Consider the following 24,283-nt stretch of genomic DNA (forward strand, 5'->3'; position numbering starts at 1 on the left):
CCCAATCCCTGTATTCAGCATTAGAGTGATCCATAGAGTGATCCAGCATCCCATCAGGGTTTGGAAAGTGGATCTAAGGTGGTTAGGTCACATGAAAACAGTTAAGATTTCCATTCAGTGCCATCCTTTGAACTAGCCACTGCAGCTGTCCCATTAACACTCTTTTGTAGCAATTAGAAAGCGATAATTGTCTCCATGTCCTGAACAGCTTCAGAGGCTGATATCCACAAACCACATTCCTGTTAGAAAGATAGGATCAGCCCAGGATGGCTCTTTTTCTGGCTGGTTAACGACTCTAACAACAGTAGAACATTAGGAGAGGGTTATAGGTTGATATATACTGAACCACAATAATAACCTACCCCATTTCCGTTTTTAGGAGTTAAGAAAGATCTAAAGGGAAAAGATAGACATTCAAGAAGGATTTTAGTTTAAGGATGTAAGATCTTACAGATGTATTCCCAGAGGGCTAGGGAAGGCCTACTGTGGTTACAGGGGTACAGTTGTGGATTCTGTAGAATTTAATGCCCTTTCCCAAAAGGTCATGGCTGGTTCCCAGGTCCGCTGCCTGGAGAGTGAAGAGCCATACGTTAAAGTAACTGAATCGCATCCTGAATTTTATTACTGTGAGGGTCAGCGGCTGGCCCTTGAAGCCCTGTTCACGGAAGGCGAAGAGGCCTTTAAAGAGTGCCTCTCCCAGGAAAAGCTGCGCCCCTTTCTGTCAGATGGAGAACTGCAAGAACTGAAGGCAGCAGCAATTGCAGAAGACTTGCACACTCCCCCACCAGGTGGGGCAGGGAAACACAGCCATGGAGAGAAAGGATCAAGTCTCAGTTACTGGCCTGGACGATCGGATGAGCCTACTCCAGACCTGGACTTGGGCTGGCCGGACAACAGTGTTTGGAAAGGGATTACCCGAGCAGAGATCTACACCCACCCACCAGGAGAGGGAGCACCACACATCAAGGAGCTGGTGCGCAGATGTATTCAACAAGCTAGCAAGGTACTGAGGATGGGTGGCATTGGGCATGTTTCTAAATGTCCTGAATCTGGAGGAAAATGTGCACATACTTTCACAACTGAAGGAGGCTTTTTGCAAGAAGAAGGTGCATTCCTAGAACAGAGACATTTCCAGAGACATTCCTCCACAAGAAACCTCTGTCTCTCTCTCAAACTTCCTCCATGGCAAATTCCTGGGTGATAAGGTTATCAGTGGCTACTAGTCATGATGGCAATGCTCTGCTTCCATGGTCTGAAGCAGAATGCTTCTGAATATCAGTTGCTGGAAACCGCAAGAGGGGAGAGTGCTCTTATGCTTCGGTCCTGCTTGCTGCATCTGGCTGGCCCAGCGTTGCCAGGCTCAGGGCCTGAGATTGACCCTGTATCTTTAGGAGAAGAGAAAGACAGCCAGGTGCAGGTGGTGTTGCAACCCTGTAATGGGAAAAACCACAAGGTGGAATTCTCCCTTCCCCCTCCACAACCTTTAAAGATACAGAAGACCTCTTGGAGGCCGGGCCTGCCAACCAAGAGGTCTTCTGTATCTTTAAAAGTTGTGCAGGGGGAAGGGAGAATTCCACCTTGTGGTTTTTCTCATTACAGTGTTGCAAGAACACCTGCACTTGGCTGACTTTCTCTTCTCCTAAAGACACAGGATCAGTCTCAGGCCATGAACCTGGCAACCCTAGGCTGGCCACTGTGAGAACAGGGTGCTGGACTAGATGGGCCAGTAGCCTGATCTAGCAAGGCTATTATGCTCTCCATTGTGAGTGGAATTTGTATTTCACCACAATGAGGATCAAAAATGACTGCACAAATAGAATTGGTTTGAAGTACTTTTCCTGGAAGCTCTTTGTCTGTGGGAAATTTAATGCTTCTTTGATGAAACTACTTGGAACCACTTTTCTTCTCCAGCTCACCTGAGCAGATGTGGACTGTGATCCTATAACCACTTACCTGGGAGTAGACATATATAGGATTGTATCTTAAATTCCCCCCTGACAAAACATTTCCCCAAAACACATTCTGTTTATGCAGCATTGTTTTTTTGGTCATCATTCCTATGTTTGTGTTCCCCCTTCACCAAGCAAAGGGAAGCTCAAAGCATTTTCACCCAGATACATGTTCTTAGAAGAGAGAGGACTGGAGATTTATGGTGCTTTTTAACTATGTATTTACAAATCTACAGGTTTAGCAAGTAGGACAAGGTGCAAGAACAAACGCACAGTCCATCTTAGTGTTATAACATCAGTCCTTATGCCCTCAATCCAAATCTCAAACAGAGTCTTTTTAGTATTACACACACACACAGACACTCCCCTTGCTTAGTTTGGGTACCACTTTCAGCACGCTTCCCTGTACAACTTAGGGCTATCACTCATATAAAGAAAAATCAATTCAGTTAATCGAATGAAACTAAATAATTTATTCAATTCAAATCTGTCCGAATTTGCATAGGATTAAAACAGTAGTATAGAAGAGGAAAGTATATTTTAGGTTTTAGATTCGAGATAGGGAAGCTGTGGCCCTCCGGATGTTACTCGACTGCTACAGCTCCCATCATCCCTGACCATTAACCAGGCTGGTTGGGACTGGTGGAAGATGAAGTCCAACAACACCTTGGAAGGCCACAGGTTCCCCATTACTGTTTTAGATGATGCACATATATGTTGCGGCAGATGCCATCTTTGAACAAGCGTTTCCTGCTGTGTCAGAGTGAAGGGAGGGGTCTGCCTCCTCTAAGATGGTGCCTGCCATTTGCAACTTTGTAAGTATGTATATTAAAAACAAAATGTTAAAAATGTTATGCAATTAATCAGGGATACCTTTTTAGTAAATTAAAATAGTTTTTAACAGATGCATCTGACTGATACATTAACCAAACATACATCCAACCATTCCAGATGCTTGGAATAACCAGCTGCCCATGAATGTAGCATTTTGTCCCCTCCATTTCAATAACAGATTTACAAAGAAACTTCAGCTTTCTTTACACAGTTAGCAACCAAAAGATAGGTTTGGGGTGGGGGATGGGGGAAAGACTTGGAACGAAAGCCAAAAATATATTTGCTCAGCCAACATAAAGAATGCAAATCAAGTCAATATATGTACAGTGTACACGCCTGATTTGCATTATTCCTCTGACTGGATGTGGCTGTCCTCCCTGTTGATTTGAGAATATATTATTTAAAAACATGTCAAGATATCTGTCTGGATATGTATCCCACAAACCAAACTGCTTGTTTTCCAGGTGATTGCTATAGTTATGGATGTTTTCACGGACCCTGACATCCTCTTAGATCTCTATGATGCGGCACTCCGGCGCCGAGTCCCTGTCTATGTTGTTCTCAGCAGACAGCAACTTACCTCCTTCCTCACCATGGCTGAGAAAACATGCCTTAACGTCCGCCACACAGAGGTGAGTTGGGGAAGGCGTTTGTTCTATGCAGATGTCTCAACCCTGGAGGCAGCTGCATTTCAGGGAACTTGCCTCACCTGGTGTGCTTTCAAATTGTTGTTATGTGCCTTCAAGTCGATTACAACTTATGGCGACCCTATGAATCAGCGACCTCCAATAGCATCTGTTATAAACCACCTTGTTCAGATCTTGTAAGTTCAGGTCTGTGGCTTCTTTTATGAAATCAATCCATCTCTTGTTTGGCCTTCCTCTTTTTCTACTCCCTTCTGTTTTTCCCAGCATTATGGTCTTTTCTAGTGAATCATGTCTTCATGTTATGTGTCCAAAGTATGATAACCTCAGTTTCATGTTTCAAAAGGTGACAACAAATCAACCTCAAACTTTGCTGATATAATAGGAACTAAGGTTTGTTTCTGGTGTCTTTGGAATGAGCTTCCCAAGAAAAGAAGATGCATCAGAAGGAACACCTCCCCTTAATTTTTTTAACAGTGCAGGCCCATACAAGTCTACTCAGAAGTAAGACCCATTGAATTCAATGGGTTTACTCTCCTAGGTAAATAGGTATAGGACTGTAGACTTAAAAAATGCAAAGCGCATGTTTTTAAATTGGCTTTTAGAGAATGTTATATTGTTAATGGAATTTTTTATTCAGGTTAAATGCTGTTGATGTATGGTTTTATTTATTTCTTTTTAAAATTTGCATCCCAACTTTCTGATAAAAATACATTCAAAATAGCTTGGTCTATGTCCACACTAGGGCATTAATGCATATGTGGGCCTTCATTCACATGTGAGCACTTTCAGTTTTATGCCTTTATCTTGATGTTTCCCATTCACACTAGCGGGCAGTGCTTGATGGGATGTATTCATACTGTGTGGTTGTCCCCTCCCTTCAATTAGTTCTCCCTTCAATTAGTACTTTCTCACCCATCCTAAGTTCTGGAAAACCTGAGGTCCATTGTGGGCATGCATGCAGGTATTTATCTACCAGTGTGTATACACCTTAAAAAAATATTTTTTGTTTAAATTTGCAATACAATTTTTTCAATATTTCAATATACTAGGTTTTATTTGCTCCATTGGTATGGCATACCAATAGAGTTGCTATAAGCTACGGAGACTGAATCTGTCCAAATTTTGACAAAAATCTGTCCAGAAATATGGAAAACCAAACAGTGGGCCACAGACTGGAAGTGTTCAATGTACATCCCAATTCCAAAGAAAGGGGATCCCAGGTAATGCAGTAATTATCACGCTGTTGCCTTGATATCCCATTCAAGTAAAGTCATGCTCAAGATTCTATAATGAAGGCTCTTACCATATATGGAGCAAGAAATGCCAGACGTCCAAGCTGGATTTAGAAAGGGAAGAGGCACCAGAGATCATATCGCAAACATATGTTGGATAATGGAACAGACCAAGGAATTTCAGAAGAATATCACCCTGTGCTTTATAGATTACAGCATAGCCTTTGACTATGTAGATCATGAAAAGCTATGGAATGCTTTTAAAGAAATGGGGGTGCCACAGCATCTGATTGTCCTGATGCGCAACCTATACTCTGGACAAGAGGCTACTGTAAGGACAGAATATGGAGAAACCGACTGGTTCCCCATCGGAAAGGGTGAGACGGGTGCATTTTATCACCCTATTTGTTTAAAATATATGCAGAACATCATACAGAAAGCAGGATTGGACCAAGATGAAGGAGGTGTGAAAATTGGAGGGAGAAACATCAATAATTTAAGATATGCAGACGATACCATACTACTAGCTGAAACAAGTAAGGATTTAAAACGAATGCTGATGAAAGTTAAAGAGGAAAGCACAAAAGCAGGACTACAGCTGAACGTCAAAAAGACTAAAGTAATGACCTCAGAAGATTTATGTAAGTTTAAAGTTGACAATGAGGACATTGAACTTGTCAAGGATTATCAATACCTTGGCACAGTCATTAACCAAAATGGGGACAATAGTCAAGAAATCAGAGGAAGACTAGGACTGGGGAGGGCAGCTGTGAGAGAACTAGAAAAGGTCCTCAAATGCAAAGATGTATCATTGAACACTAAAGTCAGGATCATTCAGACCATGGTATTCCCGATCTCTATGTATGGATGTGAACATTGGACAGTGAAGAAAGTGGATAAGAGAAAAATAAATTCATTTGAAATGTGGTGTTGGAGGAGAGCTTTGCGGATACCATGGACTGCAAAAAAGACAAATAATTGGGTGTTAGAACAAATTAAACCAGAACTATCATTAGAAACTAAAATGATGGAATTGAGGTTATACTTTGGACACATCATGAGAAGACACGATTCACTAGAAAAGACAATAATGCTGGGAAAAACAGCAGGGAGTAGGAAAAGAGGAAGGCCAAAGAAGAGATGGATTGATTCCATAAAGGAAGCCACAGACCTGAACTTACAAGATCTGAACAGGGTGGTTCATGACAGATGCTGTTGGAGGTCGCCGATTCATAAGGTTGCCATAAGTCGTAGTTGACTTGAAGGCACATAACAAGAACAAATTTGCTCCAAGCCAGACAAGGATTTGAAAGTGCTTGCATGAAAGGCTGCTGATATCAGCTACTGCAAGCCTCTTTGAAGTAGCACTCCCAGTTGATTGATGGTTACAGAGAGCTTCCCTTTGAAAACTAATATCATTATGACAGGTCCTGAGAGCAGGGGGTGGGGGGAATTAAGGATCAGGCCCATGATCTGGATGCAGTTTCCCACTCCTGGATGACATCACCAGGTAATTTTGGGTGCAGGCTTTGCACAAAGATTTAAAAGGATAGTTTTAGAATTGAATTAGAATATAGGCTATAGGCTGATCAATAATTTTGGACCTCTCCCTGAATCTTATATGTGGGGTCTCAAGGGAATGGGTCCATTTTCACACAGCCAGGGAAAATGCGCTGTCTGCATGATGATTCCTCTATTCTTGATTAAACAATAGGCTAAAAATAGTTAAATTAATTTTTTTATTTTATCTCACTGCTTCTCCAAGGAGCCCAAGTCAGCATACTTGTTTGCTCCCCTATTTTGTCCTCACAACATCCCTGTGATGTAGGTCTGGCACACTACTGGTCTGAACTGGTATAAGTATGTAATGTAAATGTTCTCAGCCACTGGCTGCGTGATCCCTGGATAAACAACTCTGGATGGTACAGGGTCAGTTGCATATGGCAGAAAGCAGAGGGGGTGGTGGAGGAGGGTTTCTTCCTAATAATGCACTCAGTAAACTCAGTTTCTTTTTAATAATGAACCAATAAGTAAATATTTCCTCCAGATATACAGGGTTAGTTCCTTACCCAAGTGGGCTATTGTAAACTGCATGCAAAGTGCCGTTTTGCCCAGAAGAAGTGGAGCAAAAATGATATGGCCTTTGTAGGTAATTCTGCATTCCCTTTCTAGAACCTGAGAGTCCGAGTCATCCATGGTTGCACTTTCCAAAGCAGACAGCAGAAACAAGTCACGGGGACTGTGAAGGAGAAATTTGTACTGATTGATGGAGAAATCGTGATCACCGGCAGCTACAGGTAAGGAGAACTCTTGCCTGCTCTGATTGCAACAGGACCTGGCTCCAGAAGTTGGCATGATCTGCAAAGGGCCTGTATAAGATTGCCAGCTGGTCAGAAAACAACACGCAGCCTGTCCTGCTCTTGTGCCTTATAACAGTGTTTAATATGCTGAAATCAGCAGGGAAAGCTTTTCACTGCATGGAGATAAACTTACTAATCTATGCATATGAAGCTATGTCTAAAGCACAGCTAGAACTGTCTCCTCTTTTCAACTTGGACTTCAGTTTGCCCTCTTAAATCCTCATTCTCAGAGCTGCCTGCCCCACACCAGGATGAAGCTACCTGCTTCAGGTAGCACCTGGAGAGGGCAGGTAAAAAAAGGTAGGAATTTGTGTCTTTAATGTATTGGTTGTAGTGAGGTGGTGAGGGGCATTGGGCACTGCTTCAGGCAGCAAAATATCTTGGGCTGACATAGCTGATTCCTAGCTGTAACCGAGGTTTAAGCACATGTAATAGCGTTTGCCCACATCCATCCACTCTGCTCTCTCGTCTCTCCCTCCGTTGTTTTCCCACCATTGTGTATTTTCGATTGTAAAGTCCTTGTGGGCGGAGGCCTAAGAACTGCAGATTTAACTTAAACTATATCAAAATGTAAGTAAATTGCTTTTAACGTTCAATGTTATCCGTATTTGCAATGGAAATTTTGTATTTTATGAAAACGGCTTGGAGGTTATGGATGATTAAGTGGTAATACAGATTTCTGTAAAATAAAATAAGGCATAGTGTGTGTTTAAGGCACTGTGTGCACATGCATGTATCTAATTACTTTAAAAAAATGTTTACTACATGTACACCCTGCCTTTCTTCCACCATGGAACTCAAGGTGGTGTACATGGGTGGCCCACATGGTTTCTCATCCGGGCACTGACCAGATTTGGTTAGCTTTAGCAATGTCAGTGGTTTTGCCAGGATTGGGGAAGGTGCCCTCTGGTGGGAGGGGTGCCACTGCTGTACCGCTTTCTCTCTCCCCACCTCCCTGTTTACTGTCCTGGTAAAAGGGGAAGGGGAAGTGAATCCCCTTTTCTTTCTAATGAGTGAAAAAGAAAAAGGGATCTATTCTCCTACTTTCTCTCTCTCTTTTAACCATTCTGGTAAGTTGGGGGAGAGAAGGGGTGCCTTTGTTTTTCTCTTTTCACTTATCATTTTCTCTCCCCCACCCCTAAGTCTTTCCAGGTGATGGGGAGGGGACCCTTTGCTTTTTCTATCCTTTCCTCAAAACCTTTTATCGAGGTTGTTTGGTGCACTAGCACACCTGACACAGTTTATATAAGACGTTTTGAAGAAAGTTCAGGAAAGCCTTCACCAGCTTGGTGGCCTCCAGATGTTATGGACTACAACTCCCATCATCCCTGGTCATTGGCCATACTGGCTGGGATTCTTAGGAACTGTAGTCTGAAACATCTGGAGGGTACCAGGCTGGTGAAGTCACCCTGTCTTGCCCTCCTTCTCCACCCTCTTCCTAATTGGGCAAGCTGCAAAGTTAGTTCCACAGTGCCTGCCTTCCTTCCTTTTTTTAAAAAGTATTTTTTCAGTGGGGGCGCCTCTGCAAATGAAGCAAATCTCCAAAGAGTCACACCTGATCTCTTCAGTTCTCAGTGTTCTTTAGTTTTCTGGACCTGTGTGGGATCCAGAGTCACTCTGGGATAGAGATGGGGGAAGAAATTCAATTCAGTTCGCATTTAAAAGTGAAGCTATCTAATTCACACTATCTGAAACAATATGTGAACCAAAACACAGCCATCCTTTGAAATGTGCACTACTCTAAATTTTGCAACAGTTCTCCAGACAGGTAATATGTACAAAAATGCATATAATACAGTAACGTACTCGTATGAAAGCATAGATGTTGGTGAAAATAACATACAAAAATGCATTATATTAGGGGAAATTGCTTTGCAAAAATGTGTCTGTTAGGCAAAACTGCATACAAAAATGTTTATATTAGGAGAAATTTGCACCAAAATGCTGATGAGTCTTCATGAGGACTTTTTTTTAAAATTGCAAATTGTTGTAGAAATGTGGAGAACTGAATTTAAGATTGGAAAAATGAGAAACTGAGAGGAACCAAAATTGACAGATCTGCCCATCCCTTCTCTGAGGAATTAAAGATGGCGGGTGCACCTGTTTGGAGCTTTGCTTCATTTGCAGAAGTGCTGTAAAAAGGTTTTTTAACCATAAAATGCATGGAGGGGACTGTAAGCTATTGTGGCATCATTGTTTGAAGCCCTCTAGGGGCTGAAAGGTCCTGTGCCTGATGGTCCAGTCAGCAGCTCCACTGAGTAAAATGGCTTCATCATGCCCCTAGGTCAGAAGTTGCTGAACTACGACTCCCATCATCCCTGGCCATTGGCCAAGCGTGCTGTGGCCAATGGGAATTTTAGTTCAGCAATGTCTGGAGGGACAGATTTCCACACCGGTTCTAGGTCCATTGCTCCAAGAGTGCTGCCATTCTCACTTTGCAAGATCAGAGGATGCCTGAGAGAATGTTTTAGCTTCCACATTTTGCCTCTTCCAGGTTAAGGGGGACCCCCAGAGTATTCATTGTCCAAGGACTCCCAAACCCCGGAGGTGGCATGGATGTTGCATCCTCCCCCCATTTTCTTCCTGGAATAATTGCATCTCATGCTATTTTCATGCTATATATTCAGCTCCTGATCAGCCTGCCCTCCCCCTATAATTACTCACAGTGAAGACTGCCAGACTCTGGAGAAGACTAGAGTTACTACCTTTTGTAGAGGCAGTCTCTGTGCCTTTAACGAGCCACATGACAGGCAAGAATGCAACAAGCGATGCTTTTTGACGGCACACTACTGTGAAATGCTGCCTCTATTCTGTTTCTCCCTGTCATACACGTGTTCAATGTGTTAAAGAACCTCTTCGCATGACAGAAAAGATGGCAAGTCATATATAAGATGGGACTCTGCACCTTTGGAACAGTGCAGCCTCCCACACTAGGTGTTGATGAATGCCTTGGGACAAGAAATACCTGCCACCAAGAAAGTCTCCTTCTTCCAGTTACTTTAAATTACAAAATATTATTGTTTGTTTCACTGCACCTTTAGTATTTGTTTTGATGTAATTGGCAATACAGGCATACCCCGCTTTAACGTACACAATGGGACCGGAGCGTGTACGTAAAGTGAAAAAGTACTTAAAGTGAAGCAATTATCTATGCATGTACTGCACTGCAATCGCCACTAGATGGCAGTGGCATCATGACATTAAGTGTCCATAATTGCGAAGCGCACGTACGTTAAGCGGGGTGTGGCGTATGGAGCATGTACGTTATAGCGAGGCGACATTAAGTGAAGCAATGTTAAGCGGGGTATGCCTGTATGGCCTATTCTGGTTTCATTCTCAGTTACCACCATTGGGACTGGTAGGGCAGAGAGCAGGGAGGCCCCATGGTAGGTGGAGCCAGACCCAATGACAAGCACAGCCAGTCAGTGCCAGGTGGAGCTAGCTAATTCTAGTTTTGTCCCCATTGTCCTGAAGAATTTTACAAGGGCAAAACCAAGGAGGAGGAAGCTGACAGTCAGGATCACCATCTAGGCTGGCTGTATGTAAGGAGGTAGGTGGGCGAGAGCTGGCTGAGGGGAGACTGAGGCGGGTGGTGCAGGCCTTCATTTGCCCTAATAGACCAGCCTCCACTGCCACACAGTGCCGCACACTCCTTCCTGTGTAACATCAGCAAAGTGATGTCACTGTTTGTGACCTCAAGAGGCTTAAACTGGAAGTCCTCAATGGAATCTGCCAATGAGCTTTTGGCATCCATTGTGATGCCATTGCTTAAGCAGTCAGCAAATTCTGCTAGGCTGTCACCAAAGGTTCATTCTGTCCCTTGAGTGGGTTAGAGTTGCAAGGCTGGAGATTGTCAGTACCACGTACTTCATAGACAAAGAAACTCAGAACCAAGAGTTAGGATCTGGTTTTGGAGCTTCGTGTACTGACTTCCTGAAGCTTAAGAAACGCAGTTTACATTGACTTTCTGGGACGTCCACACAGATTAACCAAAAGGTTTGTTCTGAAGCTGCTCGGAATGGAGAATCTCCACTGGAGGCCAGCCAGTTCTAAGGACTTATGAGTTCAAGGATCTACATTTCTGGAATTGGGAGTTCTAGAACTGTCCCTGCAATTTGCTCCTGAAACAGCTACTACTTGGAAAGCACAGACTGATATGAAGTTCTGGCTCAGTTCTGGAGCCAAGTATCCTCTTTCAATGTATAGTTCCTGTATCTCAAGAAAAGTCAGATATACCAAATGTAAGGAGTCTGATTTTGTGATTAAAGAAGCCAAGTTGGGTGGTACTATTGGTTTCTAAATTCACATGAGTTGGAGGGAACCTCAGTCTCCCAGTTAAGAGTTTTATTTAAGAGAAGAGGAAGCCTGGATCCAACCTGTTGAAAAACAAATTTCAGCAGTTAGGAAAACCCATGGCCACCAGCTGAGGTTGAGTTTTTTCCCTTCCTTGGACTAGGAAATCAAGACTATTTTACCTGAGAACTAAATGTGGGGAGGGGAGGCAAATCTGGATTTGAATTCTCTGAAGCCATATGTATACACACACACAGACACACACACACAAAACCCAAGTCTGAATTTGGTGAAGAAATAAAATTAATCAGCTGGCAGAGAGGATTTCTGGCAGTCACAAACATCTTCGTTTTTGTGACTTAAGGAAGAAACCAGAGATTGGTAGCTGTTTTCTACTCAAGCAGCAAGTGATGAAGTGTCCTTTGTGCTTTGGCCTTGTTTGCCTTCTGGTCTGCATGTGGCCCTCTGCCTTTTCCAAGGAATGCTTCTTTTGTGAAATCACTGCATCAACCAAATGCCCAGGCACCAAGATGAGTTGTGCAGAAGATGAAGACTGCTTTGTGGGTCAAGGAGCTGCTTTGGGAGTATCTTTGATCCAAAACAAGGGCTGTACCCGCTCTATCAACTGTGGGAAGGAGCAGCCTGTTGCCCACATGGGGGTGACCTACAGCTTGGTCACCAACTGCTGTCATGGAAATTTGTGCAATGTGGCTCCGTCCTTGAAAGTCCCTTCCCTTTTCCTGCAGCTTGCCCTCCCCAGCATTCTCATGCTGGGTCTCCTCTGACTTTATAAAAAGTTGCAAGTAATAAAATCCTTTGCATGTTTTTGAATGTTGCATCCTTGTGCCTGTGGTGTGAATGGTGTGTTCCACCCCAGAAATGACTGCGTCTGGGCAGTGGGTGAAGAAGAGTTGCATATATCTCACACCTTCCTTACATTAATAATTCAGTAACACTTTTAGGATATTGAAAAGAGTACCCAAGAATTCTCTAGCTCACAGCACAGTTCATCCAGAACACGTAGATACCATGCTTATGGTTTGGTCCTCTGTGTCCATTGAGACATCACAGTTTGTTCCCTGCGGCGGCGGCTGCAGCAGATTGCTGTGTGGAACGATGCCACCTCTGCTGTCTCCCAAGTTCAGGCACAATTTCTCCTTGTCGCTTTTTGATGGCAATGAATCATATAGCCGGCAATCATCCTAACTCTCTGCTTCCCAGAGTTTGGCTTGTGGGTCTCTCCTCTGTCCTACCTGCTGCACGTGTATTCCTCTCTGGGTTCAGTTTTGCAATTTGAACATCTTCACATGGAGTCTGAATTTGAGAAAGGTCTGACTGAGGTTTGGGCATTTCACTTGGGCAAGGAAATCCTTTGCTGCTTAGAAATATTAGATCTTGAGTACTGGGAGGTGTCGAGTCCCTACCCCACTGCACGGACAGGTTAACAATGAGGTGGGTAAACAATGAGCTGGATTGTTGGTTTTTAAATTAATCCTCCCTGAGAACTGAGGACAAGCCTTGCTGGATCAGACTAAAGTTTCATCTGATCTAATGCTCTATTTCCCCCAGTAGGAAGTCAAATACTTCTAAAAAGCCCAGCAACATGGTATGAAGGCCCTGAGCATTTGGAATGGAAAGGCTTCCTTCCCAGGCTATGGTCTGAACTTGAGCACATGAGGCCACCACCTTGCTGAAGCTAAGCAGGTTTGGGTCTGGTCAGTGCCTGAATGGGAGGTCACCTGGGAACCACATGTATGCCGCCTTGCATTCTATGATTTAAGAAAGGTGGGGTATAAATGTAAGAAATAAATAATGCTTCCTGTGAACATAGAGATTCAATTTACCTATCTCAGAGCTTGGAAAAGTTACTTTTTTGAACTACAACTCCCATCAGTGCAATCCAATGGCCATGCTGCCTGGGGCTGGTGGGAGTTGTAGTTTTAAAAAAGTAACTTTTCCAAGCTCTGCTATGACTGCTGAAAACTGTTGGTAGATCTCTCCTCCCTGAATATGTCTAATTCAGCGGTGGGGAAGTTGTGGCCCCCCAGCTATTCCTGCAGTTCTCATCATTCCTGAACACTGGCCATTCTGGTTGGGCTTGATGGGAGCTAGAGTCCAACAATTATCTAGGGAGCGACAGGTTTTTGTTCCATTTTAAAACCATCTAATCTAATATCCATCACCACATCCTATGGCAGCGAATTACACAGACTAACTGTGCATTAAGTGAAGAAGTACTTTTGGGCTGTGTGTGTATCTGTCTTGCATCTACTGCTTATCTATTTCAGTGGGTGACTGTGAGTGTCGTGAGCATTCTAAGAGGGAGAAAAATTCCTATCCACTTTCTCCACACCACGCATAATCTTATAAATCTCTTGTCATGTCCCTCTTAGTCATCTTTTTTCTAACCTCTCTCTCCATCTCTGTATTGCCAGTTATAGCTCTTTACAGCATTGGGATTTGGTACAGCAAAGTCAGTGTGGTGTAGCAGCTAGATTGTTGGGCTTAGATGTGAAGAAACCATGTTTAAAATATTCTCATTTGACTATGAAGTTCATGGCCTGGGGCATGTTGACGCCTAAGCCTAATCTACCTCAAAGGGTTGTTGTGAGGATAAAATGAGAAATGCCATATATGTTACCATTGCCATAAATACTTTAGGAGGAAGATGGGATATAAATCATGTAAGTGAATGTGGCAGGCCTCTCAAGGAAGACTTTCGCCTTGCTTAGGCAAATAGCTCATCACATGTCTGACTGTTCCTGAAACTTACCATTTCAGACTGCTGGGGGTGGGGGGACTGCATGTTTGAATGCTCATCCATTCTAAAATAATTTCACCATGTAGAAATCAGGCAGGTCATGAAGGAGATGCTGTAAGCCTTCTCACTGACTTCTAGTTTTCTGTGTCCCAAGAGGGTTTTTTAAAAATAATATTGGAGAGCTGTGAATTCTGAGATTACTACTACAGTCCATGGGAAAAGTTGCAGGGTTGGTGTAAGACAGCAGTCAGGAGAGGTGCTAGCAGCTTACTATCACGTTAAAAATAATAAGCACTAGACTCTATGCATACTCTATGTATCGATGTGAAAGTTGGACAGTGAAAATCACCTAATCTGAAATGTGGTGTTGGAGGGGAGCTTTGCAGTTACCATGGACTGCGAAAAAGACAAATAATTGGGTGTTAGAACAAATTAAACCAGAACTATCACTAGAAGCTAAAATGATGAAACTGAGGTTATCCTACTTTGGACACATAATGAGAAGACATGATTCACTAGAAAAGACTATAATGCTGGGAAAAACAGCAGGGAGTAGAAAAAGAGGAAGGCCAAAGAAGAGATGGATTGATTCCATAAAGGAAGCCACAGACCTGAACATATAAGATCTGAACAGCAGCGGCGTCACTAGCGGGAGTGCGGGGGGGGGTGCGGACCTCCGGTACGTGCCCTCCCAGGGGCATGGACGAGGTGGCTGGGCTTGCGCACGCGCACTCGAGGCCAGCCACCCCGTCCATGCCCCGGGAGGGTGCGTGCCGGAGGGGCACCCAGCCGGAGAAGGCCTGGGAATGCCGGAACGCCTTCCTCGCCCTGCTGACTCTGCTCCCGGTCTCGCCCGCCCGCCCGCCTCTGAGGAGTTGGAGCAGCCTTGCCGGGCAACGGCGTGGGGTGGGGCGGCTCTGGGTGTCACCCCCCTCATGGTGACACCCGGGTGTGGGCCGCACCCTCCGCACCCCGGTAGTGACGCCCCTGCTGAACAGGGTGGTTTATAACAGATGCTACTGAAGGTCGCTGATTCATAGGGTTGCCATAAGTCGTAATCGACTTGAAGGCACATAACAACAAACTAGACACTGAAGTCCTTTTGCCTCATAAATTTACTATGGGGTGAGCACAGGCATGTGCAAAATCAGTCACCTCTTGAATCCCAGTCATATGGTCAAGTAACTTTTTCCAGCGTCCCAGAAACCCACGTTTTTGTTGGCTGCATGGAATACTGTCAAATTGCTTCACTGAAGTTTCTGCATGGGATTTTAAGCATGCTGCACTCTCAAATAGACCTGCTTGTCCTTTCTGCAGCTGATCTGCTGTGCCCCACGTATAAAAGTGGCCAAATCCCAAATTAACCTTATCTTCACTAAAGACTCCAGCTGGTTCAACCATCATTAGTTTTCCTTGGGGAACTACAAGAGGGTTTTTTTTGGGGGGTGAGATTCTCAGCACCTTCAAACTGTAATATCCAGAATTGTGTGTGTGACCCACAAGAGTTAAGCTGGCATATGACTGAGAGATATGGGCCAAGGAATACCCTTAGGGTACTTCTAGTGGGTTGGCCTCTTACACATGCCATCAGAAAAGAACCCATGCAGCACGAAAAAAGAGGACATATATTTGCATATGCTAATTTATAAATCTACATGCAAATTTAGAAATGATTACTATAATCTAGACATGAACACAACTCTCTGTAGCAGGGAAGACTGGGACCAGATGACTTGTGTGCCTGCCTACTTAGTCTGCTGCCCAGGGCAGGGACTAACTGTTGATGGGCAACTTCGAGGCCCCTCCTGTTCTCCCTTCTTAGGGTTCTTTATCTTTCAAGGACTTGGACCAGATAGCCCTTTACAGAGAACTGTCCTATGTAAAGTAGGACACATGGCCACCATGGCCTCCGGACTGAGCTCCGGGGCATTGTTGAGGAGTAGCCTGGCGGGGGTGGCAGTCTGAGCCCTGTGTCTTTCGTGCTGGGTTCTGGCCCTCCTCTCTTTCTTTAAACTTAAATTATTATTATGTTTAAAGTTTGCTTACAGGGTGACTGGGCATACTACAAAGCACAATCCTAGTGAGGCCCTAGGCCCTGCCATCCCAATTTGCCCAGTGGCATTCATTTTAGTTTTAATATTTACATAAGCAGTCATTCTTGCCAATAGGTTGTAGGCAAGGCAGATACTTGGGGCCAGGAGATCCTCTTGATGCCCCATAGCTCAGACAGCTTTTGATGTGGCCTCCCTGGTTCTGTAGAACAGCATTTTAGTTGAGATACGGAAGGCATCCTCTATCCGCACTTCCTAGAAACAATTTAAGATATTTTTGTTCTGACAAGCCTTCCAAGCTGGATGAATAGGTCTCTGCCATACGTGCCTACTTCGTATTGTTATCAGTTGCTATTTTCCGTGTTGTTTTAAACTGTGTTTTAGTTGTTTTTATTGCATTTTGTACATTGCCTTGAGACATGATGGGAAGGCAATTAATAAATAACATCCAAATGTGATGCAAATTTGTATCTCAGACCTGTTTTTCGAGTTTTTTAAGGACCTCAGAATGCCCCTGTTGGGCTACACATGTATTAGTGGTAAGTATGGCTTGGCCATTATTATTTTCAGAATCTTGTCACCTTCACTTTCAGCTTTTGGGGTTTTCTTAGATTCTTGGCTTCAGGCAAAGAGGAAGCAGTTAACCAAAGTGGACAGGACTAAACCCCCTTTCTTCTCAACAGCTTCACATGGACCGACGCCCGCCTGAACCGCCAGCTGGTCACACGGCTTACAGGAGAAGTGACGGAAGCATTTGACCGGGAATTCCGCACCTTGTATGCTGCCTCCTGCCCGCTGCCAGCACTAGAAATGCCACCTAGACTTCAGCCTGCTTCAATGACTCCATTACCGAGCGCCAATGGGCCAGATGTTGCTCCATACATAAGTATCCTGGATGGGGTGCAGCTGTCCAACTGCATTGCAGAGCGGCGCTCTGTGGCCCCTCAACCTGTGGCCAAGAGTCGTGCTGGTGAGTGGGAGCTAGTATTAGCCTCCCCTGCCACTGCTGAAGACCCTATGCTACCTGCTCCACCTCCAGAGGTGTCTATCCGAAACCGTTTGGCAGCATGGCGTGGCACAAACCTTTCAGGAAGGGGCCTGCATGGGTCCCCCGAGGGCCACAGTGCTCTTAGCGATATCCTCAGGAATGTACAGCGGACCCGGCTGTCAGCAGCCAAGACTACAGGTGCCCGTGCCAGTAAGTCACTGTGGGATCTCAGCCGCATCAGCCAACTCTCTGGATCCAGCACAACAGGATGGGGACGGAATGGGATAGACTCAGCTGAAGAAGCTAAGGTAAGCATCATTCATCTTTGCCAACTCTAGACCCCAGTTCGTTCTAGAGTAGTCAGACATCTTGGGGAAATAATTAACATGGCAATATTATAAAGCCATTATGCAAAACTATGGTGAGATCACACTGGAATTCTGTATACAATTCTGGTCACTGCACCTTAAAAGAAGGATATTGTAGAACTGGACAAGGGAAGCAAAATTATTAAAGGGCTGGAACAATTCCCCTATGAGGGAAGTTTACAGCATTTGGGGCTTTTTAGATTAGAAAAAAGGCAGATAAGGACTCTGAAGGACATGACAGAGGTGTATAACATTATGCTTGGTGTGGAGAAAGAGGTTTTTCTCCCTCTCTCATAATATCATAAGCCAGGGTCATCCAATGAAGCTGAATGGTAGGAGAGTGAAGACAGACAAAAGGAAGTACTTCATACAGCACATAGGTAAACATTGTTTGTGGAAATTCATTCCTGTAAATCACTGACAGCCACTAACTTGAATGGCTTTCAAAGGGAATTAGACAAATTAATAATAATAATAATAATAATATATCCCACCCTTCCTCCCAGGGCGGCATTAAATTCATGAAGGGTAAGGCACTCAACAGCTATTCGTTATGATTGCTGTGTACTATCCAGTACTGGAGGCGATATGTCTCTGAATATTAGTTGCTGGGGAACACAATGGGGAGAATTGCTGTTGCACTCATGTCCTGCTAGTGGGCTTCCCACAGGCATCTGGTTGGGCACTGTGGAAACAGGATGCTGGACTAGATGGGTCTTTGGCCTGACCCAGCAGGGCTCTTCTTATATTCTTATCTTAGTCCGCAGGATCCCCTGCTCTAATGTACAAGGCTTCCCAAAGAACCAGACTCCTGGTTCTCACTTCTCTCCCCAAGCCAGCGGAGACCTGGGGTGGTGAAGAGGACAGAAGCTGAGACCAGGGAGATCTGGCTTCAAGTCTCCACTTAGCTATGAAGCTTACTGAAAGACATGAGGCCCTTCTCTTACATGGCTGTAATGAGGATAAAAGGTGGCAAGGAGCACATAGGAAGCTGCCTTATAGTGAGTCAGACCATTAGTCCATCTAGCTTAGTATTGTCCACACTAACTGGCAACGGCTCTCCAGGATTTCAGACAGGGATTGTTGGGTATTGAACCTGGGACCTTCTGCATGCAAAGCAGATGCTCTACCACTGAGGTACAGTAGCCCTTCCCCCAGCGCCGGCACGTGTATACAGTGCGTGTATAGTGTGCATGGCTGCCATCAGCCAAGATGGCGGATGGGGCATGAGGCCCTTAGGGAAACTCCCAGCTCTATCTTGGGTGATGGCAGGCATTCAAAGGCATTCACACTGATGGAAGAGGTAGGTAGGGTGTGCAGGTGGGCTTGTTGAAGCCTGCACTGTCTGTATTGGGGGGATGCCTGGGAGCTCTCTCTCCATGATTTGTGGCAGGGTCAGGTTGCAGGACCCAATGCTGCTGCAGGTCACGGAATGGGAGCATCGCCCTCCTACCCTAAGGAGGGGCCCTTCTGGGCTGCAGGGGCCCTCAGCCAGGGCCCAATCTGGCCACCCTCAGGTGCCAGCCCAGCTTGCCTCCCATTTCAAATAAGAGACTGGAGATATTCCCTGCAAGCAGATCTACTCCTAGAGCAGTGCCTAATAACAAAAACACAGGATTAGGCAAGTGCTAACACTTGTATGTTCCTTGACAAGAGAGGAATTAAAATTACAAGAAAAGGCAAAGGAATAGGAACAAGGGCAATGGGGCTGGTTGCAGGCCATCCATTTAGCAAGATCCTCTTTTCCAGCAGTCCTATTTTTAGATGTCACAACAACAAATTTCTCTAATGTCGCATTTTATGACTTTTTATTGTAACTATCCTTCAAATCTCTTTCAGAACTCTGCTGTGAGCTCTTAGCAGCAGGAAGGGGCAATACATAAACAACTACTGTTTCTTACTTCTAGTTGCTTCTCTGAACCCATGTCTGCTCCTACAGCACCAATTAGGGATGGGAACTATTGGCTAGTGCCAGTCTGAAAGCATTCCGCCAGTAGCAATTCGAGTTCATTCTTTGTGAGCTAGCGGCTGCTTTTACCTATCCTTTTTTTTTCTCTTGGAAAAATATTGATAGATATAAAGATATTTTGAAAGGAATTATCAATAAATGAAAGGAAATATTGATAAAATTATTGTTCCTAATAGCAATATTTTAGAGGCGGATTTTTGAAAAAAAATCCATTTTCAAAAATAGCAGCAGAAAATAGCTACATAAAAATCCAACCTGCAGTGACAGAGAATAAGTGAATTAATGGAAAATTGGGTACCAAAACTGAATTGGGCAGAATTCTAACACATCCCTGGCAGCAATACATGGCAGAGGGGCCTCTCCAAGACTTGGTGGGTGCCAGGGAGGTTTAACTTGTTAATTATCCTGCACAATCCCCAGCCAGCCTTTTCTTCCTGTTTTTACCAGCTGTGTTCTAAGACCAGACATAAACTATGGGAAGGAGGAAATAACCTAGGGGTGTGCATGAGTGCATGTATGAGGATTAAGCACCCTTTTCTTACCTGCCAATTTGTCCCTACAACCTCCCCCCACAAAACACACACACACACACTGCCCATGTGAAGAGTTACCAAGCAAATGCATGTTTGTTGTGAAGTACTATGCAGTTCTGCCTTCAACATTTTCACTCAGGGACATCACAACACCCAGACCCTTCCCTCATGTTATAGCCACTGTAGAAAGCTGCAGGAACCAATTTCCAGAGGGAAATTTGGTTTTCCCTCCACAATGCTTCTTTCTGTGAGACAATTTGGTGTTCAATACATTCTTCGTTGCGCAGCCTAAACCGCGACTCCCTTGGGAATAAAAATTTCTGTAGTAATTTAGGTTTCCATGGGAACAAAAAAAGATCAATATTCTGTAATCCTGGTTTGTACAGGAGGTCAAAGTGTACATTTCCATAAATCCACACCTTGAAAAGAGCCATGATTGTAGCTTCTAGTCACTGTGGGACTCAAGCACTGCTTTCCCCATGAATTCTGGATGCTTTTAGGACAAAAACTTTTGTTCGCCATCAATTCCAGATGCTGTAGGAATCAGCACTCACTATTCCCTCTAACATCCCAGTTGCTACAGAAACCAGCCCCCTGATCTTGAGTCCTGGTTACTGTGGGAACCAAATTATTCTCCCCCATGACCACCAAAAAACAAAAGCCTCCCATGGCCAGAAGGATCAATATTTTGATTTCCAGTCATGACGGGGAAGTTTTGGTCTCTACATTAATTTAAAGGTATTATATATGGTTGGAAAATTCTAATCATGTTCCATTAAAAAACACCGACATTTAATTTAATACAAAATAGAGAGGATATAAATTCTTCAACATGTTCCTGTTGTCAGAACACCCGAGGTTACACTTTACCATATAAAAATAAAATATATATGCCCACCTTACTAACCAAGATCAAGTTTTTGAAGAGGCCAACATCAATTAAAAATTGGACAGCGGGTAGGTACTTGGTGCTTCTGGAAGGACACAGGCATGGTGTTTGCAAAGAGCCCTAATAGACTATGACTTCCCCAAGGTTACATGAGATGGGACTTAATACTCAGCATTATAATATTTCTGTGTGTTCAAAGCACTTCACATACATTTGTATAAGATGATATTCAGTGCTAATTCTACTCATATTAGACTCATTTAAGTTAATGGACACAATTAACTTAGGCGTATTAATTTCAGTGGGTCTACTCTGAGTAGGACTTAGTTGAGTACAATTCTGAAAAAATAAGTTAGTATCATTTCTATATACTAGAGGTGTAGATGACAGAGTGGGGTTGCCCAGAGCCCCCCAGCAAGGGTTGGTTTGAAAGTGGGGCCTCCCCAATTTATGACTGATCCTCTTCACCACAATCATAGGCCTCAGAGATGGCAGCTTTTTCCCCACTTTGTGCCCTTAACAGCTGACCAACAAATGGTAAAACCAAGGTGTGATTTTGCTTTAATTAATAAAGCTTAGCCCATTCAAAATGTGGCAACCTTAGATTTCAGTCCCACACACGTGCCAATTGCTAGCTCTATTTTTCTTTAGTATGTGGACTGTCGCATCTCTCTGCTGGTCACTGTCACTCATGGTCAGAGAAGGTGAAGCACAGCCACCTTTCAAAGTCAGATCTGGGTACCATTAAAGAGTGGCAGATAGATTCACCTGACCCACAGGAAACTTCTCTTACACAAAGCTCACTGAAAATTAAATGGGAGATGTGCAAAAAAGTACAGTTATTAAGTGAGTGGGGGTGAGGGGCATCATGTGGATTTTCTGCCTCAAGTTCCAAAACGTGTTGAATGGGCCTTGCCTGTGGCAGCCAGATCTCAGCTACTGCATCCCTGTTTTCATAAGATGCTTGGTTGCCCCTGGCAATAGCTAGGCACACGACAAGAGACAGGGCCTAGAGCTGAAGGTTCCTGCTTCGCAAACTGTGCCGCAGTTTTCTGACAAGTTGGAGGGAGAAAGAGGACTGTCCCTTCTTTGGCTTCTACCTTGGGCCAACAACAGTAGACAGCACCTTTGGTCAATATTGATCAAGGCTGCACCCATGCTAGGCAGGAAGGGAGCATGACTATCCCTTTCTACTTATCAGCTAGGGTTGCCACCTTTTCTTCCCTTCTTCTCCTTGACCTGTTGAATGGAAGGCAGCCAGGCATTCAACAGATGGGACTTTTCTTCTCCATTGTGCAAGGAACTGTGAAGCCACAGTCACCTTGTCAGGAAAAAAGTGTCACCCTCCTCCACTTGAATTTCACAGTCTTTTAGCTATAATTATTTTAGATAAACTAGTGTGTTTTAGATCATGTTTTTATAATATCTTGTTACTTTAATGGTTTCAACATTGTATGCTGCCTTGGGAGGAGTAATCCTGAACAGAGACATAAAAATGTCAATAACATATAAGAATTTATCCCTGCTCCTTCTCCTACTTTCACAAATCTCTTTCCTGTAGCTATTGAGCCTTATATTGCCCAGAGGGAGTCTAGGAACATGAACTGCATAAATGTTAGAAGACTGCCTCAAATGCAGAATCTTATAGGGACTAATTAAATGTCTAAGAAAAGAGCCAAACAGGCCAACTCAGAAGCCTTTCCCCTCAATTCAAGATCTGTAGACGAAGGTAGTAGTGAGAGAAATGCACTTTTACATGCTCAGAAGCTCCTCCTCTATACTATTGTCTCACGTTTCAGATTTATGCACAAGCTTTCACAACAGGCTTGGGTGTGGAGGCAGTCCTCCTTGGTGAGCCACGACTGTAACTCCTGAGGGTTTCTGAGAAGCTTAGCATCTAAACAATTGTATTCCTAGTTTTGATGGCTGTCGTCAACATGAAAGAACATAGACTATGGCACAAGCCCAGCTTCTCTTAACAATAAGAACTAGAAACTTTTGTATAAATAAAGAGAAAGGAGTTTTATTGTGCATGGTAGGTACTGCCTTTTTATGCTTGTAAATGAATACATGCACTTGCACATACAACATCACTCCTTGCTTCTTAAGTCTGAGGTGGTTTTTTTTAATCCTTCCACAGAAATGGGGTTATCAAGACACACCAGCAAAGGAGCTGATGAAACAGCGAGGGGCTGGCCATGCCCCAGAAGAAACAAGAATGCCCATCTACCTGCCACATGGGCGTATGATTCCTTCCCCTGGCTACTTGCCTCTAGGAAGACTACAAGGACAACTGTATCATAACCCTCTCAGTACAGGTCTACCCCGGGCTTGGGGGCACTCAGGAAAACCCCACTATGGGCATCAGGTACGCTTCTGACATCCCTCTGAAAACCCCAAGGTAGGAAGAAGAATACTGGGATGCTAATCTGCAACAAACTGGAATATTTCCTTCAGGAACAGCAGAGATATTATTCATGCTGCAGGACAGAATAGTCTGGAATGGCTACAAGTCTGGGGTTTTTGCTTACAATAAAACATGCCAGGAGAGTTTTCTAGCTAATGACTCCCCCTCCCCCACCCGCAATTGAACTACACAGTGAGGTCCCAATCTGTGACTGGTTTATATTGTGACAAGCTTGTTTTAATGAGATTAAGTTTCATCAGCCAGTGAGGGAAGCCAAACAATTTTCCTCCAATGCAACTACACTAGAGCAATTCAGGTTTGTGTAGGATGTACTGGAAAACAAGCAGAAGATTTGTAAACTTACACTGATGAGCTGCTCAAGGGATGCTGGATGCAGCTCCTGAGACACTAAGAATCAATATAAACTATATCTTCCATTTCCTCAGCCCCCAAATACATTTTTGTAAAAATCGAAGCCATCCATACAGAACCATTCATACTGTGTGTGCTGTTTTTTAAAGTTGGAAGCTAGTTACCTGGTTGTATTGCAAAGCTCTCCCTTCACAATCAAAATATAGTATTTGGGACATTTGATCAAAGCAGCCTGTAGAAGATGCTTTGACATTTAAGGTGTCATTAATTACACTGAGCCCCGCTGGTTGCTGAAGGGAAGAATTTAGAAAGGAAGTGACTGTTCCAAGATTTATATCCACCCAGAGGTTTTGACCCAGGGCAGGTGATAAAACAGCTTGAGAAAGACATCTCTCTGTAAACTAAGGAAGGAAGGATAATTCCCCCCCTCCCTCACTGGATCTAGAATAAGGAGATGGAAATTAGAAGAGGGAAATTGAAAGAGGCTCATACATGTTTGAACCTAAGCTACAAAAAAGAGAGAACAAAGAGACAAAACCCAGGTGATTTTTTGAAGATGTCTATTACCATTTGTTCAAAGGCTTCGGTGTTCCTGCTACTGCAGTGTCATAAAGCAGGTAGGAAGAGATG

The 24,283-nt window shown here is 44.0% G+C and overlaps 2 protein-coding genes across 2 annotated transcripts; both read left to right on the top strand.

The window, feature by feature from the left end:
- Positions 1–544: 544 nt before the first annotated feature.
- On the top strand, positions 545–23,333 carry FAM83E (family with sequence similarity 83 member E). The gene is made up of 5 exons (XM_061589416.1): positions 545–1,003; positions 3,248–3,415; positions 6,835–6,959; positions 16,811–17,423; positions 23,015–23,333. The coding sequence occupies exons 1-5, from the start codon at positions 545–547 to the stop codon at positions 23,252–23,254; spliced, it is 1,605 nt and encodes a 534-aa protein (XP_061445400.1). The 3' UTR covers positions 23,255–23,333.
- Positions 11,726–12,100, top strand: LOC133366738 (sperm acrosome membrane-associated protein 4-like). The gene has a single exon (XM_061590192.1). It carries the CDS (start codon positions 11,726–11,728, stop codon positions 12,098–12,100), a length of 375 nt encoding a protein of 124 aa, XP_061446176.1.
- Positions 23,334–24,283: the final 950 nt, after the last annotated feature.

The sequence above is a fragment of the Rhineura floridana genome, chromosome 11 (assembly GCF_030035675.1).
Source record: "Rhineura floridana isolate rRhiFlo1 chromosome 11, rRhiFlo1.hap2, whole genome shotgun sequence".
Lineage (NCBI taxonomy): Eukaryota > Metazoa > Chordata > Lepidosauria > Squamata > Rhineuridae > Rhineura > Rhineura floridana.